Genomic DNA, 19920 nt, shown 5'->3' on the forward strand with positions numbered 1-19920 from the left:
TTATGACCTAGTTAATCATAGAGCACATCCAACCACAGCAAAAAACACACACACACAGACCTCATGAGATCAACAGATCCTCTTTCCTGATGGCCTGTCTGTTAAAGGATGCAATCGAATATACATCGAGGAAAATAAGATTTTGTTGTATGTAAACACGCACTGTCCCACAGGAGAGCAAAGCTGACCATTAATCCCCATGTGGTTTTCATCTCATCAGGAATATAGACTGCGTCTTAAGGTAATTAAAGGAAACAGCAACACCCCCATGCACTCAGACAGCTCAGGTTTCAGTGGTGTCATGCAGAGGGCAATGTAATAAATCCCTAACGGATTTTTCTAGAGGCTGTGTTTCACAATCAAACCAGTGGTTGAATTAACACATCAGGATGATGGCTGTTCAGAATGTATGATTTTATTTTTGCTTGTGCGCACATATACACTCAGCACATGATTTTGAAGGGCAAATATGCTATAAGTAAATAAAGAGAATTAACACTGTTAAAAATACAGGTGCCAGAAAAGGTTTTTTGCATGACGCTACACTGTTAGAAATAAATGTTCTGTGCAGATACATTTTTCTTTCATTAAGGTACAAACAAGGTAAATGTTCCCTCAAAGCTACAACAGTGGTTTTAAGGTCCAACTGTGTTCCTTAAATAAGTTTTTCCCAGGCAAAAAGTATGTGTTTGGGACTTTTTAAATAACCTAATGTTTTAAAATAGAACAGTAAAATAAAAAGCCTGGAGACGAAGCGGGGTAGGTGGAGTCAACCCAACTTGGAAAATATAATTTCAATGGATTATGGTACAGTTCTGTTCCCTGGCTAAAGGTACTAAGGTGTACCCCTGAGGGTACCACCCCAGTAATAAGAGGGGTACTGCCCCAGTGACAGCTTTGTATGTAGAAGGTCATTTATAGCCTTAAAAACTAGTAGCAGAACTTTAAAATGTATCCTGAAGAACAGATTGTGATTAGACTTGTGAAAAGCAAAGAACGTAATGTGGCCAAACTTCAGAGTTTGAAGAAAACCCACTGAAAAAACTATACAGTAGCATGTATGATTGCCTTACCTTGCCTTTTAAAGCTTGAAAACTTTAAATGCTTAGTGGACTAAATGAATTCAAAGTAATGTAACTAAACAGAACTATTTACTTATGCAGTATATGCAAGCGGAGAGAAATCGCGTTTTAAAATTTTATTTTATTTAAACAATCACAAAAGTATCACAACCATCGTCTATCATTGCTATCAATGCAACATATCTATCATTACCATGTACAATATTATACAATTATAATACAGAGTTCCATCATCTTAAACACTTTATGTACATGTTTACATTAACAAAGTGAGCAAGAACAGTTTTACTTATGCAACACTGTTATGTAATTCTATTTTCAGCATGCTTGGTCTAAATTTTCCACACCAACCCAGAAATAGCAATGTCAGGCAGAGAAGTAAAATATGCTAAAGGTACGGAATTGATCAGTCAGTCCTGAACAGTAAATCACTAGACTAAAGAAATAGGGACATGCCGTTAAATTTTGGGTGACCATAAAAATACATGCACAATTGTTCAAAAGACTGTTAAAGTAAAGAAAAGACTATTTTGGCTATCTAAGATAATTTTACCTAATCAATTCACAGGACACCCTCAAATGATTCCCGCTCATGCTTTAAGAACTTGATCAGTCTCCCAGGTAGAGGAAGACTGCTGATTTGCCTCAGTCTATCAATTCCCAGTTGCTGACGAATCTTTAGTCTGCAAAGATGCATCAAGGAGCGAGGAGGCTCTGTAGAGACAATACGATTTAATTCAAATTCTTTTACAAATCTCATCTTATCTTATCTTAATTTTGGAGCATTTCTTTTGCTCAATTCATCATAAAATTAACACAGTGTATAGAGCAGATGGAAATTTAAAATCTATGAAAAATAAAAAGACATAAGTTGAGAGACACTATTTTGTTCAGAAAGCGACAAATTGCAGAATTACAGATTGTGAAATACTCACTTGACTTCTCTTTAATGTGGGCCCACTCGCTGTAACTGTCTAGGTGCTCAGTGAGTCTGGAACACAGTTTCACATGACCTACATAGTCCAGCAGAACATCTATGATGGGTCCTGCCCAACAGCTGATTGAGGGGCCGGAGATCATCTCACAGAACTGTTGGTTAATTAAAAAAATGTTGTTCAGAGCTGTTTACTTCAACATATTCACTTGATTTTAACAAAGGAGACTATATTCACTGGGAGACAAAATCACTATTTTACCTGTACAGTGCCTTCTGACAGTTCATCAATGATGTAATATATCCCCTCTCTTCCACTTCTTCTGTTTTTGATGGGTGGATGAGGATTACTGCCATAATCACACTTAAAACATGAAAGGGCATTACAACCGTTGTCCATTAGGTACTTAAACATTGCCAGATACTTCATACAGAAAAGCAAAGTGGCTGGGAAGCTGGTGGGGTGTGTTGGGAGAATAGCATTAACATTAGCACCATGTTTGATCAGCAGCGTGACCATTTCCATACAAGCTTTCCTCACAGCAACAAGCAAAGCATTAAAGATGTCTAAGTTTGGGTTTGCTCCGGCCTCCAGGAGCATTGTGGCTGCCTCAATGTTACTGTTGGCCACAGCAAAGTACAGAGCAGTGCTGCGGCGATCCTCATACATCTTAGACCAGTCTTCTGATAGGGTGGCATTGACATCAAAGCCAGCATCAATCAGGGTCTCAATAACATCATCCCTGTTGCGCTCTGCTGCCAGATGTAGAGGACTGATGCCACATCGTCTTATTTTAGCCCTGCTAGTTCTTGGTATCAGCATGGCCACAATCCTGAGGAAGGAAACAAATGAGGACTTTTGCTTCAAATTCTGTTTGAATATATTTTACCATCATTATATGGCTCAAACCTTGTCACACTAACCCATCATGTCCATTCTTAGCCGCAACATGAATAGGAAGAAGACCAGCTTTGTTACATTTGTTAACATCAGCCCTTCTTGACAGTAGAATCTCCACCACTTCACCATGACCATTCTTAGCGGCTTCAAACAAGGCCGAAGCCCCATCATTAGCTTGAGCGTTGACATCCGCCCCTAGAGAACAACTTCCTAAATGAATGCTGAGAAACTGGCAACGGCCTCCTCCAAGTTTTTTTATTGCATAAAATGACCTTGACTTAATTGGTGTATAATTATTTTCTTGCACATGGTACGTACCTTTCATAAGTAGGAAGCTCAGCACTTCAGAAGCTCCACATTGAGCTGCCGTAAACAGAGGATCTATGCCATAAATGTTTCTAGCCATCAACTTTGCCCCTGCTTGAAGTAGCATTTTGCACATCTCCACGTTTTTGTGCCGTGCTGCTTCATGTAGTGGTGTTCCACCTTGCACACAGGACTTTGTTATTGTTGCTCCATATCTTATAAGAAGGCCCACAGCTTCGTCAAAGCCTTTTTCACAAGCTATAAAAACAAGCAATGTGTTGGCACAGCGGCTTGAAGGCATATTCACCCAAATCAGTCTAGTAACTAGAATGCTTTATCTAAGTGTATTTATCACAATTTCTAAATGAATAAATCATTAAAATTGTTATTCAGATTGGTTTGTATCATATCAAAATGTATCATATTAAAATAAATTATTTGAGTCAGATTCTATCAGAATCTGTTTGTAATGGTGAACCAGAAGTCTGTAAGCTATCTCACAGAAAGTTATTATAGTAAATGGTTACTGGTTATGCTGATGCCTGACACATTGTTTGAGGTATGTTTTATGCATAAAATGTTTTGTAAAATGTTAAAATAAAATAGATGGAAAAGAGGTTCTTGCACAGCATTAGACTTTTTTTTTTTTAAGTTTCAGTGATCACTTCGGATAGCATCATTTTGGTTCCCATCAGCACCACTATAAGTACATCTGAGTTGGTAAGTTTCTCTACAAAGAACCTCTCATATCAAACCACTATGCATTGACTTTATTTACATACTCAACAAGAGAATTATGTGTCTTCCAACGCACATTTACCTTTGTATAATGGAGTCTCCCACTGGTTATTTGCGAGATTGGGATCAGCACCCTTCTCTAAGAGGTAGTCAACACAAGACAAATGCTTGCGGCTCACAGCCAAAAGAAGTGGGGTCTGGTTCTTGAGAGTGCGACAGTTAATGGTCTGCGGTTCAGCTAAAGATGTCAGATACAAGATATACATACACATCAATAACTAATGAACCTTCTGCGATAGTTTACTACAGCAATGATCTCTAGCTGATTTCTCACCTCTCAACAAAACCTTCAGACACTCAAGATGGCCATAGTATGCAGACTCATGAAGGGGTATCCATCCATCTTTATTAGCTTCAGTGAGGTTTCTAGATTTCAGTAGTATTATATCTCTTAAAGCTTTGGCATCACCCTTCCAGATAGCTGAGAGAAAAGGGTCTAAATTCCTGAAAGATGAAATTCAGAAAACATACTGAAAATCACCAACCAAGCCTTTGAATAAATATGACTGGGTAAGATACGCTAATGGCCCTTTTAAGCATAGGTTTAAGACCACAGCATTTGTAGGCATCAATCTCTCTGCTAGTGAAGTTACTCACTTGATAGATTCTACAGTAACCCTCAGGAATCCATTGTGTCTTGTCCAAGCAACCACTTGATCCTTGTTTTTACTGAAGTAATGATTTTGAGCATCTCTGTTGATTTTTGCACTCTGTTTTTCACTGTAACAATAATGATTTCATTAAATTACATGGAAATGTTTGAAAAAATAGACTTCACGAAAAAAAAATATGCTAGGTGTGTGTCAGTGTATATTTTTTGGTGTAAAGTTACTTAGGAGGGTTTGCAGACAGGCGGTCTGGTGGGTTAGCAGGTGGGTTAGCTGGCGGGTTTGCAGGGGGAGGGATAGCCTGAGGCTGCCGGACACGTGAGTACCGGTCCTGTGTCAGCGTGTTGGAGCGGAATGCTTGATTACGTCTCGGTGTCAAATTTGCCTCAGCTAGACTTTGCTCGATAGCCAACTGCAGGAGTTGCTCATCAGACATGTTTGAGTAAGCACTGTAGTCTTCTGCCTCCACAGCTGTGCTGCTCAGGTTAGGCGCCGACACCCTGGCTGCTGCCATGATCAACCTGAGGAAGGAAAGTGACTGAAAAATGTGGTACATCACTGCAAATCCACATGTTCATGTACTGCATTACATGAGAAGAGAACAAAAGGATAGAAATAATGAGTAAACAACAAAAGTAAAACTGGCTGGTGAATGGTATGTCCTGTGTATTTTGCATACTATAAATTTGCAGTTATTGTATGATACACTCTCAAAAAAATTCAAAACACCATCACTGTTCATCATACCTTCAAGGGTTTCATGACTCCATACCCTTATCTTAAGCTTTTTAAACTATTTTTCTGTTTAAAAAGAGTTAAGAGAAGAAAATAATGAAAGAGTGATTGACATGAATCTCAGAAGCACTATTTCCCCTGTCAAATGCAGGAAATACTCAAACATTCAAAACACGTGTGACAGGCAGCTCTACGCTGAGCAATTTTTTTTCTTGGTTACTGTACTTGCTATAAACCCTTTTAATATGTTGTCAAACTATATCGCTTGCTCTGACTAGGTCCAGCCTTGGCATTAGCATTCACTCATCTGAAGGAGCAGCTTTCATAGGTTAAACCTTTGCCTTTTAGACAGGAAAACCTGCTCCCTTGACATTCAGTCACTGAAAGGTTTCCTTGGTTTAATTAATGTAAACATGATTTTCTAGAATCCTTTTTGCTACATTCATATTTTTGTTAATTCTCAAACATCTATGTCTGCACTGAAGATCTTGTAAAGCCAGTTTATTTAGTCTGTTAGTACAAGTGCTACAGATGCTAACAGCTGCACTGAGCGAAAGTGAATAAGGGAGGCCAACAGTCAAATTGAACCTTAGGCGTGCTGTGAACTAAACTGAAAGTTGCATGACCTTCAAGAAACTAAATTGCACTTGAGCAACATAATGTAAAGTGTCCTTGAATTCCTTGAAACTCCTCAAACCTCAAAAAGCTACAACATTTTTACCCGTCTCAACTTCATGGAAAAAGTTTTGTGAAACGGCAAATCAAATGAGTGATAACAAGATATGTTCAAATGACTGATTTTACCAGATCAATGGACAAGAAAATAAAACAGAAAACAGCAAATGTGAGATTCTGAAGAGTAACCTTTCTGTGAACAGCTGCATTAACTAGCTGACTAATGCTAACAGCTGTTTAAATGGCTGCTTGTGTTAGCATTTATTCTTCTTTGTTAGCCTGATGTTATTGTGGTTTACATGATTTAGCTAGGTTCATTTTCTCCTCTTTTGATGGCTGTAAATTTACACAGAGATCAGTTTCATTTGGAGTTCACCATGTGAAAATGAATACAAAAGAGGACACAAAAGTGTGCTTGTAATCTTGTGCTTCCAGGACAGGATAAGCAAGGCATTATAACCATAATGGTTACCTGAAAAGGGTTAACATACACTCAAATATATAGTAAAGAAACTTAGATGGATAAATACAAGATACGTAATCAAATGTGTTATGTGCAACTGTCAAAAATGTGTAACTGTCAAGTTGCACATAGATTATATTGCAGAAGTAGTTGCATCAAAGTTTTGTCATGTGAAGCCAGGCTTAAAGACCATGTTGTACTTTTAGGGAGTATTTACACTATTTGTACCTTGGAGAACAAAAAATCTACCTTTACAGTACTTTTTTTCTGACAGTGTATAGCTACAGCATTATTTAGCTTCTTAATATGCTTTGTTTTCATGTATATAATCAACAGAAAACTTGATCAAGATTTGGACTTAGGCCAAAATTCTCTTTTGCCAGACATGAAAAAGGTCTTACACTGCCTTTCTTGTTACAGAACAATAATAAAATAATAATAATAATAATCATAATAATAATAATGATAATAATAATAATCATCATCATCATCATCATCACCATCATCATTCTTCTTCTTATTATTATTATCATTATTATTATTATTATGCAATTAAAATATTACTATCTGATATCTATTCTTTTTTCATACAGTCAAATGGTTTAAATTAGGTCTTTTAATTTGTTCCATTGCACAATAATAAACAAAATTGTGACAAGATCACGCATATCAGACTTGCATGCAAACACAGGAATGTTTTTATATGCATCATATTATTTAAGGAACAGTTTTGCAAAACAACATTTGTGATTTTCATAAGTTGAACAGAAATTGCCTGGTATAGTTATTTCAGTATTTTCACAGTGTAGCGATGCCATTTTTCACATTGTAGGAACTGCGGTCAGTATAATTTACGTGTGTGCTGAACACTAATGCTATTAAATTGCCTACCTACCTTTCTAAATATCAAAGTCCTGCTCTTTATGAAGTCTCCCCTCGAGTGCGCTCCAGGGCTCTGTGTACATTCCTTAAGTGCTGCGGTGAGAGAGAGTTTGATTTCATGGTATAAACAAACATGTGACCTCACAGATATCTTTAGCTTGTCTGGCCTGGATTTGGAGGGGGGTTGTTAGCAGGAGATACTGTGGAATGAACTACAGACATGCTTGCACAAGGCTTATTTACAGGTGATTAAGAGTAAACAGACAGAAAAAAATAGACCTACAAGAGAAAAGGAGTTCTCTGTAAAAGTGTTTCGGAAGTGTCTCACTAGTCTGCTCTTGTGTCATGCCTTTAAGTTTGCAAAATAAATCTTTATTTGTTTTGGCCACTTGAGGCAAATGAAACCCTACATATGAGTTGGCATTCATGTTTTACATTTTTTAATAGAAATAAATATATTAAATGAATACTTTGTAAACTGATTGTGTGCCATGTTTTGCAAGATACTCCATTCTTTAAGAAACTCTGAATATTTAGTTCAATATTATGCTGATATAGCATCACAGAGGGTTCTTTATAGAAGTGAATTAGTTCTAAGCTGTAGTATTGACCATTTGGATGTCATGCCTTAGGCAACTTAAGGTCATCAGCACTGCAAGCAACTGTCTTGAAGTTTCACATATTTACAGGAACAGTACTTCAATGTCTGTAACTGAAACTTTATTAGCTGTGGCTATTAAATGACCCACACAGTTCCAGTGCTGGCTAACTGTTAAGGTTGTGGGTCAGCGTTACTTGCATTTACACAAAACAGTTTAGCAGATGCTTTAATCTATATCAGTTTATAATGGCTTCTGGAGGTAAAGATACAAGACAAGTAGCCCAGTTCATGCAAAGGTTGTTTCCTGTATTAGTCTGGAGAAACCTTGTATTATACTGTATTAATGCATTTAAAATATGTAACAGTGGTCCATCAAAGGGCAGTCTCTAGTGCTAATGCTACAGCCTGTAGGAACTAGTTCAGTCTTAACCCAGTCAAAAAATCCAAAGCAGATACTTTGATTGTGTGAGCATTTTAACTGTGACATCTAAGCTAAGAAAATAATGTCCTCTGGATGGCATTTAGTATTTAAGGTAATGAATGTCTTTTCTGATGTCCTTAGATGTTCACAGGATAACTTTCTTTCCTTTCTTTGTTTTCCCCTCTCCCTTTCACACAAAATGCTACTTTGGGATGCCTAAAACATAAAGTTACAGTTAAGGATTTTGCTGTAACCCATGCTAATTTATCATTTGAATTCCATATACTGTTAATACTGCCTACTTTTTATATTAATTGAAGTATACTAATTCACACTGTTTCGGAATGGGATGTCTACCAAGCTTATATAAGTGTGATGGTCAGGTGTCCACAAACATTTCTGAATCACACTATATATAAATACACATGCTAACCCTTCAAGATGTTAAAGAAATGTTTTGATGCTTTCATAAATTCTTGATTAGACAACTGTAAAATGTTGGCCTGTGGACATACTCAAGGTCTTGCTCAGGTCCTTAATGGTCCAGCTTCAGTATATCTTGCGGAACCTTGCTTGAAGACCACCTAATGCTGAGGCAGGCTTACTGCATACTCCTACACTCACTCACAGATGGTGGAAAGTGCTTTTCTTATGGAATTTCATCTTTCCAATGCTTTACTTAGTGTCTTATACATAGAGGCGGGTAATCCAGATACAAAAGGTAAAAACCCTCCCCAGAGTTTCTAACTTCCTGGCTTCTCTAGTTTGCTCAAACCAGCAGCAAGGTGTTCAGGCAGTTTGAACAAAATCCCAGGGAGGGTTTTTAATTTCCGGATCTGGATTACCCACCTCTATGAAGATCAGCAGTCTCCTTGGACATTTTGCCCTATTGAAAAAAAATCAGCATGGTTCTAATCTAAATCACTCGTGCAAGTATCAAAATCATAAAAAAACATAGTATACATCAGTGGTATACAAACTGAACAAGTCAAAAATATTCAAAAATGAGTTGGAGAAACCTTTTGTAAAATATTCCTCAAGTAAAAATACACAGACATACACAGCAGTGGTACAAAGCCTCAACCAGCACAAGATATGAAAGGTTACACTCATCTGATATTTTTCGATGCATGAAGCAGTAGTTTTCAGCTTTAGTATGGGCAAGTGATAAACCAGTTAGCCGACTAAAAGATGTGCTGTAATTGTTTTGCTTAAATGTGAAAGCACATCACAGTCACAGATATTTTGGATAATGTAGTTTTAGTTTTGAGTAACGAGCAACAACACATTCTGCACAAAACAGTTGAGTGAAAAGTAGAATATTTTACTTTGAAATGTAGTGAACTGAAAGTACAATGTTTCCAAAAATGGAAATTCTATAATAAAGTACAGAACCTTACACTTAGGTACAGACACTTAACTGCAGTAACAAATTACACACTGTATCTGTCCAAAAAAAAGGAAGGTTACAGGAGAAGCAAGGCAAAACTTTCTTTACCTTTAATGTAAGCTGATGTAAAGAGATTTTATTCCCAACAACTTTGAAGCATTTCTATTGGTTCATTTTCACAGAGTGTAAGAGACAACCCCTGTGCTCACATGATGTAGAAAATGAATGGATTTTTTTTTTTTGGCAACGATGACGTTCATCATTACTGTCCCCTGTTGCTTAAAGCATCTCTTTCTGCTGCTTATAGTTCAGGTACTCGATTAGTCTTCTTGGAAGGGTGAGTGTACTGATACACTTCAGCCTTTCTGTACCCACCAGCTGCCGTATCCTTAGTCTGCAAAGCTGCATTAGACATTTTGGTAGAGCTGGAAAGAATACAGAAACAATGTTAGATAGTAGAGCAGCTTTGTTAATGTATATAGCTGTGTATATGTATTTTGCTTGATCAGGTTGGTTATACTCACTTGATTTCTCTTTTATATGCACCCAGGAATCATAGATTTCCAGCTGTTCGTGGAGTCTGGAACAGAGTTTAACATGTCCTACATAGTCTAGAAGGAGGTCTATCATGGGTCCTGCCCAGCGACTCACCATAGGATGAGAGATCATCTCACAGAACTGTCAGTACAGAAGACAAATATATAGTCACTGACCCCTTTATTAGAAACTCCAACCTTGCAGGAGTTTCTCATCTGTTACCATTAATAATTTGTGTCAGTTGTGCTCTAGCCCTTGAGCAATGGTCAGTTTCTGAGCTCAACACCACTGCTGACCAGATGTTATTTGGGTGGCAGGCCACTCTCAACCTAGCAATGACATTGACGTGTGTAAAAACTCCAGCAACATTGCTGTGTCTGATATACCAGCACCACACACACATGACACGTCATGTCACTACCACATCAGTGTTGAGAAGGGCCAAATAATTTCCGGTCAGCACTGAAATCTGACCAATGATGAATAGTGTATACAAAATCTGTGTGACAACAGGTGGGCTACAGTCATTAATTCTCCAAGTATATAATGGAATTGTAAGGTAGACCTTGTAAAGACCTTACAGGGAGTGGAAGTACAACATTGGGTATTTCTAAGTGTCCAATGAGATAAAGTGAAAGATAGGTATTTCTAACAAAGTGGCCAATGAGTGAAAGCACAAGGTGTTTATAATAAAGTGGTAAGTGAGTGAAAGTATAAGGTGAGTGTTTATAATAAAGTGCCTAGTGAGTGGAAGTACAAGGTAGGTGTTTCCAACAAAGTGGCCAGTGAGAGGAGGTACAAGGTAGGTGTTTCTAATGAAGTGGCCAGTATGTAAGTGTTTCTAATAAAGTGGCCAGTAAATAGAAGTACAAGGTAGGTGTTTCCAACAAAGTGGCCAGTGAGAGGAGGTACAAGGTAGGTGTTTCCAATAAAGTGGCCAGTGAGAGGAGGTACAAGGTAGGTGTTTCTAATGAAGTGGCCAGTATGTAAGTGTTTCTAATAAAGTGGCCAGTAAATAGAAGTACAAGGTAGGTGTTTCCAACAAAGTGGCCAGTGAGAGGAGGTACAAGGTAGGTGTTTCTAATGAAGTGGCCAGTAAATAGAAGTACAAGGTAGGTGTTTCCAACAAAGTGGCCAGTGAGAGGAGGTAGAAGGTAGGTGTTTCCAATAAAGTGGCCAGTGAGAGGAGGTACAAGGTAGGTGTTTCTAATGAAGTGACCAGTATGTAAGTGTTTCTAATAAAGTGGCCAGTAAATAGATGTACAAGGTAGATGTTTCCAACAAAGTGGCCAGTGAGAGGAGGTACAAGGTAGGTGTTTCTAATGAAGTGGCCAGTATGTAAGTGTTTCTAATAAAGTGGCCAGTAAATAGATGTACAAGATAGCTGTTTCTAACAAAGTGGCCAGTGAGTGGAAGTACAAGGTAGGTTCTTCTAATGAAGCACATGGTGAGTGTAAAGATGTCCTTGATGACCTATAATATTTCAATAATGCAGATTTTTCATGCTTTTAGGTCAGTATTTCTGTTTAGGTGTTTCTGGTGTTTGTAATAAAGCTCAATGATCTAAAGACATTTGACCACAATTTGTAATTATGAAGGTTTAATTATCTCTTCCTCAACCTTTCCTACCTGCAAACAAGAGTGTGTGGCCATCTGAGGTCTATACTGTAGCTCACAACTGATGTATGCGAAGTCCATATTTGGGTGTTGCTTGAAGCCATATTCACACTGAAAGCATGCTATGGCATCAGCACCATAATCCATCACACATTTTAACATTGTGAGGTTCCTCACACTTAGCATCACACAGGCTGGGAAAGTGGTGGGGTGTGTGGGGATGGAGGCATTAACATTGGCTCCATGCTCCATAAGCAAGGTGGCCATCTCAACATGATCCTTCCTCACAGCCAGCAGAAGTGGGTTGAATGGGTCTAAGTTAGGATCAGCACCAGCCTCCAGAAGCATGGTGGCAGCTTCAATGTTGCTATTGTCAACAGCAAAGTACAGAGCTGTAATGCGACGGTCTTCATACATGCAGGAACGTTTTGGAGCCAGGAGAGCATTTACATCAAAGCCAGCATGGATCAGGAGCTCCAGGATATCATCCTCATCATTTTCAGCTGCAAGATGCAGAGGACTGATGCCACTTTGGTGTATTTTAGTCTTGCTCGTGGTCGGGATCAGCATGGACACAATCCTGAATAGGGGAAGAGATGAGGCAAGACAAACAAAAACAAAAGTTGTTGAACTGCATAAATTATATTAAACATAGGTGACTAATTACTAATTAATGTGTCTGAGCATGATCTACCCATAATTTCCACCCTTCGCAGCCACATGAAGAGGTAAAAGTCCATCCTTCCCAGGCCTATTAGCATCAGCACTCTGAGACAGAAGTAACTCCACAATCTCTATGTGACCATTCCTGCAGGCCTCATACAAAGCTGTAGCACCATCCTTTGCTTCACTGTTTATGTCAACACCTTTGTAAGAACATACACAACAAATTATGGGTGTACATTAGTGCTGTAGGTCTTGAGACTGTAAATTAACAGTCTTGGTCTTGTCATGATGCCAGGGTAAGGTAGAAATAGAAATGCAATGCCTCTGTCTGAGGTAGCTGGAAACTGAACCCATTATTGAAATCATCACTGAATATCAAAAATAACCTCAAGAATAATAAAACAGTGCTTTCTCTACATGATTAAATAAAATCTGTTCACTGCTGGTTGAGGATCTACTTGATCTTTCTGTGATGATTAACAGGGTATTATTTGTTTGTTCATGTTCACTGGCTCCAAAATTGAAACATCCTAATCAGAATCTTATTATTGCTGTGCTTTCAAATGATAATAAAAGTGGATATTGACATTAGGTGGTGACTAAGATATGAATAAGCTTTAGAGAAGAAGGGACAGAGAATAACTTTGTCATCACTTCTCACAAAGTCACAATGCAAAATTGGACTAAGACTATAATATTGAAAAAATTAATAATGTTTTTGGGCTACATACTATTTAATGTTAAATTTTACAAAATAGATTATGAAATATAACATTCTTATTACTATATATCATGTATAATTAATGAAAATGAAGGTATAATGAACTACAAATGAATTTCAGTTTTGTCCACCTTTTTTTCTGAAAAAACTTAATCTGGTCTGGATCTTGACTCGGACTTAACTTTTACAAAGTCTTGGCCTTCTACATATGTCCAGGTCTCTAATATGATTTGGACTTGCCTCTAGTGACCCTGACTACAACACTAGCATCAGAGGCAAACTACTCATCAGAGGACCTCAAACTCAACGCATATTTGTAATAGATTATTTTGTGTGAAGAAAACCTGAATAAATACTACGTTTGGATATTCTACAGTGACACTCTGCACAGAGCAGAGAAAAATGACACCATTAAAAGTGAATAGACAAGATGTGCGCAAACCTTTTTGCTGTGATACTGTGAATGTAACATCAAGGGAGGTGTTACTAAGCAAAATTAAACTAGCTCTAGCATTAGCTTATCTGAAGGGGCAGCTTAAATTGGCCTATGTTCTTATTGTTTCCTTTGTACTACTGAGCTTTTTAGCCTGTTAGCAGAAGTGCTATGAATGCCAGGTAGCTTGTGTCCGAAGCTTGATGGACATAGCAACAGTAACTAAAGGCAGCAGGTCTTTCCAAGTTACTAAGGGGGTCAGAACTTTCCAAACAGTCAGCTGCATTTTACAGTAAAACCACAAAGTCTGGTCACCAGGACTATGATTGGGAAACCCTGCTGAAAATGCTAACTCTACTCTGTCAGACTGAATAGAAATGTGTTAAATTACAACAGATAGAACAATTAACATTTTTGAGTGTAGTAACATCAGCAATTTTACAAACCGTTTTTCACCAGGAACTTTAGAACCTCAACACATCCGCATTGGGCTGCCAAGAAAAGAGGGGTCACACCATAGAGGTTGGGAGAGCAGACCATGGCCCCATAATCCACTAGAATCTCACAGATTTCCAGACGGTTCTGTGACACTGCCTCATGTAGAATGGTCCATCCATCCAAACATTTCTGATTGACATCTGCCCCATACTGGACTAGGAGCAGCACCATTTGTACATTGAATGTTGCACAAGCTGAGGGGAGAGAAAAAAATGCTTATTTTTCTTCACGGAATATCATATCATACATATCCATATCATACATAGGTCTGACTAAGCTATAGCAAATGGAGTTACCTTCATACAGGGGGGTTTCATTGGACTTAGTGGGGATGCTGGGGTCTGCTCCATTCTTCAAGAGATATTTCATGCAGGCTAAATGTCCCCTAGATACAGCCAGAATAAGAGGAGTCTGGTTTTTAAGGGTTTTACTGTTGATCATCCATGGGGCAGCTGAAATGATGAGGAGACAAAGAGTCTTGCTTAGCTTTTACCAGTTAAGGCTTTCTGTATGCTCTGGTCACTTAATCACTGTAGTACTCAATATAAGTCACCTTAAGTCTCACAACACTGTCTGGATATGGTACATTTTCACTGTGGAACAGTATTGGTGGTATTCAACCAAAAACAAGGTATGACCTGCTGCACTTGCTGGCATTTCAGTGTTTTTTGGTTATTTGATTGGCTAGAAGAAAATTACTTGAAAATAAACATGACACATGCCAGAGAGGAATTTATGCAACGAAAATTTTATCCATTTCTCCATTGATGGGACAACCCCTCCTTCAGTTATTATAGTATTCTACTTCTGACAGACATATGATCCGATAGGTGTGCCTACACCACTAATACCTCAAAACTTCTCTAAACTTTCCAAATGTTTTCATGTTATATATTTACAGTCCTGTAAACTTCATTGTATATTTCCTGTATATTTCCTATGTTCTAACACAGTGGTTTGCAACTCATCCTGAAACTGTCAAGCCATTTTAAATTCAAATATGTGTTGCAAAAGGTTCCTGTGACTGGCATTTAGAACCACTGAGGTGCTTAACAGTGCTGTTGAGATGTTTAACTGAAGATGCTGAACTCACCTGCAAGCAAAATCGTCAAGCAGTCAATCTGGCCATAATATGCAGCTTCATGCAGCGGGGTCCACCCATCTTTATTTGGTCCCATTAAGCTTCTTGGAGTCATCACAGACATCATGATATCCCTCACTTTCCCTGCATCACCACTCCGTATGGCTTGGATCAATGGGCCCTCATCATCCCTGAAAATCAAAGATGATGCTCCGAGTGCACACTGCTCATTTCTCAGGTTTAGGTTTCGTAGCATTGATTTCTTGGCCTGAACTTAAGAGTGTGACTTGGTTTGCATTTAGACATAATATACCTATTCATATTAAGGGGTCTGCCTCTTGTTTATACATAACAAAGAGAAATAAACTCTAGTTGGTTTGAAAAAATCAATACCTTTTTTTTTCTATTAAACCTTCTTCACTCAGTTATGTTTTAAAGCCTTGAGTCATGGTTGGTCAAAAACAAAACTTACAGGTTAACAAAGTACAAAAAAGCGTTTGCCATGTGACAGACTGTGTTCCATTGCTAGTGCTGCCTCTGACCCTAATGAGCAATTGTTCTATAGATTTGAGCTTTTCTTTCTTTTTTATTATTTTTATTTTTGTAGGTAGTGAGAAAAAGTGGTCTCACTGCCAACAAAACTACTTTACTGAAGGGCAGCATTCATAAAACAAAAAGAGTTCTTTGCCGATACCAGAGAAGCACCACATTTAGTGCTCTAAAGAACCTTCAAATGGATGGTTCTTTAAATAGCCATTTTTGTAAAAGTGTTCATTGTTAAAGAAATTCTTAAGAATGTCCACACAATGTAAAGGTTCTAGAAAAAGCCTTAAATTGCTGTAGAACTGTAGAATATGAGAAGATTTGTTCAAATTTAAAAAGGTTCTTCTCACTCATGTCTCATCAACAATAGTAGTTCTCTAAAAAAACATCTATGGAAAGGTTCTTTAGGGAACCAAATGTGGTTCGTCTATGGTCTATGAAGGTTCAATAAACCTTCAAAGAACCTCACAAATCTATTTTTTTTAAAACATAGTTCTTTAGGAAACCAAAAGTGGTTCTTCTCTAGCATCACTCGAAAAACCCTTTGAGACACTTTTATTTGTTAAGTGAAAAAATGCTGCATCAGCAACCAAACAATAATAACAACAGTACCTCAAAATGCAAAAAGGAACCTGTATGATCTCTTCAGAGTAATATGTCAAAGTCCAAATGATTTCATAAGCTGCTGTGTAGACCCTCAGGAAGGCATGCTGCTATTCTACGCACACCTGTTGCAGAAGCTTACCCATGAGAGCTGGCAGTGGGGGCGACGGGGTGCGGAATGGCCCGAGAGGGAGGGGTCATCCAAGGATAGCTTTGGGGGGATCCTGGGAAGGCCACTGGATGATGGGTCACCTGAGCATCCTGCAGCCTTCGCTCCCCTGCCAGCTGCACCAGCTGCTGCTCAGCCGGTCTTGTAAACACACCGTACTCCCCAACACTCATCTTCTTTTAGCTACAGTCTGACATTCATGTGCAAGTTCATCACATTTTATCATAAATGCATTATGAAAAAACATAATGCTATTGGTACATTTGTGCAATCATGTAGATCACTGATGTCCCAGATTATGTTAGTTGGTACAATAATGCATCCTTTAATATGAATAAGTTGCATATATATATATATATATATATATATATATATATATATATATATATACACTATGGCAAGCCAAACAGGAAATGTTTAATGAACTTTGATATATATTGAACGAACTTTGATATATATGGAATGAACATTGATTTATACACAACAAACATTGATATATATTGAATGAAAGTCACTGTTGAAGGGTTGAGGATGGCCAACAATAACTGTGCATCAATAAATGGGCATTAACAAACTCCAGGTGGAGATTAAAAGAAGGGAATTCTGATAAAGTGACCAGTATGTATACACAGTGATCCCTTGGACAGAGTGATCTGAGAGTGGCTGATATATGAGGTGAAGCTACAGATGGGTGGATCTTCAATATGTACATAATTTGACATGGTGCAGAAGAAGAGTCAGATGAGGCCATAATTTTTGTTTGAAAAATGCTCTTTTATTGAAAGCAAGGGAAAACAGTGCCACTTGAAAACCAACTGAAAATTGAGGTAGGTCACTCCTAGCCCTACTCTTTCTTCTGATGGTCACCAAACACAAACACACTCTCACTAACTCTGAACTGGGCACAAAATAACACAGTAAACACATACACACACTGTAACTGAAGAACAACAATATAACAACATTAAATAACAAGGTAAACAGTCTGTTTAGCAGGTGGGGGAGGGCCAAGGCTACAACACAAAACCCCAAAAGTCACTCTCTGTCTGAACAAAACATTTTATGAATTATATTATTCATTTTTTCACAGTTCATTGAATACATATTAAAGTTCATTAAATATTTCCTGTTTGGCTTGCCATACTATATATATATATAATATAATATATATATATATATATATATATATATATATATCCACTGTATGGATGTATTATTCTACTGAACATTAAAATATCAGTAGTTCTATGTGGATCCATTTCATGCTCAAATGGTTCTTTACATGTTGAAATGCTTCTTCAGATTGATGAAGAATATGCTGCATATGTGTAACGTCCTGCTTTGTTCCGTCCTTGTTTTTCTCTGCTTTAGCCTTGGTTTCCTTGTTTACTTCTGCCATGTGCTTTTGTTTGTTTTGGTTTCCAGCTCTGCCCTTTCGTCACACCCCTCACCTGTGTCTTGTATTTAGACCCTCCCAGTAATTACTCTCAGGTGTTTCTTGTTGATGTTCTAAGTGTTTGTATATATATATATACCCCTTGTTTCAGTCTTGTCTTTGCTTGGTATTAAATGTGAATGAATGAATGTGTGGTTGTTCTGGATTGTTAGCAGATCAGCTTTGTTATGTTGGTTTTCTAGTATTGCCTTGTGGTTCTGTTTCATTTCTTGTTTGTTTCCTCGTGTTCTTGTTTTTTTCTGCCATGGAATCGAATAAAACCAACTTGCACTTGGATCCTGCTTCATCTCCTGCTCACCTTACCTCACAATATGGTTCTATATAGAACCTTTTTGAAAAAGATTCTACACCACCAAAACCAGCACCAAAAAGCGTTCTGCAATACCATATACAAATAACTTCATTAATCTCCATCATATCTCCATCAATCTGAAGAACTATTCCACCATGCAAAGAACCATTTAAGCATGACATGGTTCTATATAGAACAATTGCCTTTACTTTAAACATCTTTAATATGTAATTAGTAAAAACAATCATTTAAAATACACCATTTAATAAAATCATAGTGTATCATCTATTATACTGATAATAAAATGTATCATTTAGCAAAATCTTAACATATATTATGTAAAACTGGTAGTTAAAAATATACCATTTGTGATATACTATACTACTAAGCCTCTTATCTGCTAAATCAATAAGAAATATGAACAATTTACCAAATCCTACCATTATTTCAGTAAAACTGATTATTAAAAATATATTATTCAGCAACATCATAGCATATAAAACATACCATTTAGGAAAATCATTGCACTTAATTTACAAAATGCATATTTTATTTTTATATCATTTGTATTATACCATACATATTCATGCACATGCAAATTTTGTGATTAGGGACATAAAAGGAAACATGAAGAAATCTCTTGCATAACTACCTTTTTAGATGCTACTTGAGTTTCTCAAGCTCCAGTTTTCAGAAGACTGCCTGACTTACTGCCTGCACTGTAGTGTACTGTAGTGCACTGTAGTGCAGCTAAAAGGCTTTTACCCTTGAATATAGTTCACCTCTCTTCTACCCCAGTGACCCACACGCGTTTATGGAATATTTGTCAGAGGGTCTCAGTGACACACAAAATGATGACCACACTCTTTTCCTCACTTCTGAGAAACCGAGCTGGGGGCAGGGTGAAGAAAGCATAGGCTTTCTAAAAGACACAGACATGCGCATGACTACTAACCAGCTAAACCATGATAAAAATTTAATTGCAAATATACTATCAAAGATGCCTCATGATTTGAAGGAGGAACCATACAGATATTTTACTTACTTCAGATAATGCGTTTGAACTCTGTGTGGTTTGCATAGTAAGCATGATATAAGTTTACATAACATGCCATATGACTTTCGTGGAGGGTTTTTTTACTGGCTTAAAATAAACCTGCCCGCTGAGAAGTGTCAAACTAATTACAGACAAAGCACTTACTGTACTTACAAAGTTATGTCCGAAAGTTTGTAGACACCTGTTCACTCAATATTTCATCTGAAATCAAGGGTATTAATAGGGAGGCTTATTTTGCTGTTGTGTTGTTTTCTACTCTTGTGGGAAGGCTTTACTCTAGATGTTAGAACATTGCTGTGAAGATTTGACTGCATTCAGCCACAAGAGCATTAGTGAGGTCAGGTACTGATGTTGGAGGATTAGTTCTGGATCACAATCACTCCAGATCATCCCAAAAATATCACAGAGTTCCACTGCTCCACAGCCCAATGCTGAGGGACTATATACCCCT

The 19920-nt window shown here is 37.6% G+C and overlaps 2 protein-coding genes across 3 annotated transcripts; both read right to left on the reverse strand.

Moving 5' to 3' along the window:
- Positions 1-719: 719 nt before the first annotated feature.
- Positions 720-7470, reverse strand: asb2a.2 (ankyrin repeat and SOCS box containing 2a, tandem duplicate 2). 2 transcript variants are annotated; one of them, XM_036581950.1, is made up of 10 exons: positions 7398-7440; positions 4854-5210; positions 4619-4741; positions 4296-4465; positions 4044-4199; positions 3236-3481; positions 2941-3112; positions 2279-2849; positions 2018-2171; positions 720-1796 (listed from the first exon to the last, which is right to left on the reverse strand). In XM_036581950.1, the coding sequence occupies exons 2-10, from the start codon at positions 5183-5185 to the stop codon at positions 1645-1647; spliced, it is 2076 nt and encodes a 691-aa protein (XP_036437843.1). In that variant the 5' UTR covers positions 5186-5210; positions 7398-7440; the 3' UTR covers positions 720-1644. The 2 variants fall into 2 exon arrangements, with proteins under 2 accessions (XP_036437843.1, XP_036437842.1); XM_036581949.1 differs by having other exon boundaries at positions 725-1796; positions 4854-5150; positions 7398-7470.
- A 2523-nt stretch (positions 7471-9993) lies between these two features.
- LOC118816177 (ankyrin repeat and SOCS box protein 2-like) lies at positions 9994-19545 on the reverse strand. Its single transcript, XM_036582689.1, has 9 exons — positions 19065-19545; positions 16638-16854; positions 15362-15540; positions 14565-14720; positions 14217-14462; positions 12645-12816; positions 11963-12530; positions 10321-10474; positions 9994-10221 (listed from the first exon to the last, which is right to left on the reverse strand). Exons 2-9 carry the CDS (start codon positions 16835-16837, stop codon positions 10076-10078), a joined length of 1821 nt encoding a protein of 606 aa, XP_036438582.1. The 5' UTR covers positions 16838-16854; positions 19065-19545; the 3' UTR covers positions 9994-10075.
- Between the last annotated feature and the right edge of the window lie 375 nt (positions 19546-19920).

Source organism: Colossoma macropomum, unplaced genomic scaffold (genome assembly GCF_904425465.1).
Source record: "Colossoma macropomum unplaced genomic scaffold, Colossoma_macropomum, whole genome shotgun sequence".
In the NCBI taxonomy this organism is placed as follows: domain Eukaryota; kingdom Metazoa; phylum Chordata; class Actinopteri; order Characiformes; family Serrasalmidae; genus Colossoma; species Colossoma macropomum.

Coding starts and splice junctions, on each gene's coding strand:
- LOC118816177 (XM_036582689.1), bottom strand. CDS start 16,837: ATGAGTGTTGGGGAGTACGGTGTGTTTACAAGACCGGCTGAGCAGCAG. Junction 15,541..16,637: donor CCCACTGCCAGCTCTCATGG/GTAAGCTTCTGC, acceptor TTTGATTTTCAG/GGATGATGAGGGCCCATTGA. Junction 10,222..10,320: donor GCATATAAAAGAGAAATCAA/GTGAGTATAACC, acceptor TATTCTTTCCAG/CTCTACCAAAATGTCTAATG.
- asb2a.2 (XM_036581950.1), bottom strand. CDS start 5,185: ATGTACCACATTTTTCAGTCACTTTCCTTCCTCAGGTTGATCATGGCA. Junction 4,200..4,295: donor TCTGAAGGTTTTGTTGAGAG/GTGAGAAATCAG, acceptor TGACATCTTTAG/CTGAACCGCAGACCATTAAC. Junction 3,482..4,043: donor GGAGACTCCATTATACAAAG/GTAAATGTGCGT, acceptor TTGTTTTTATAG/CTTGTGAAAAAGGCTTTGAC.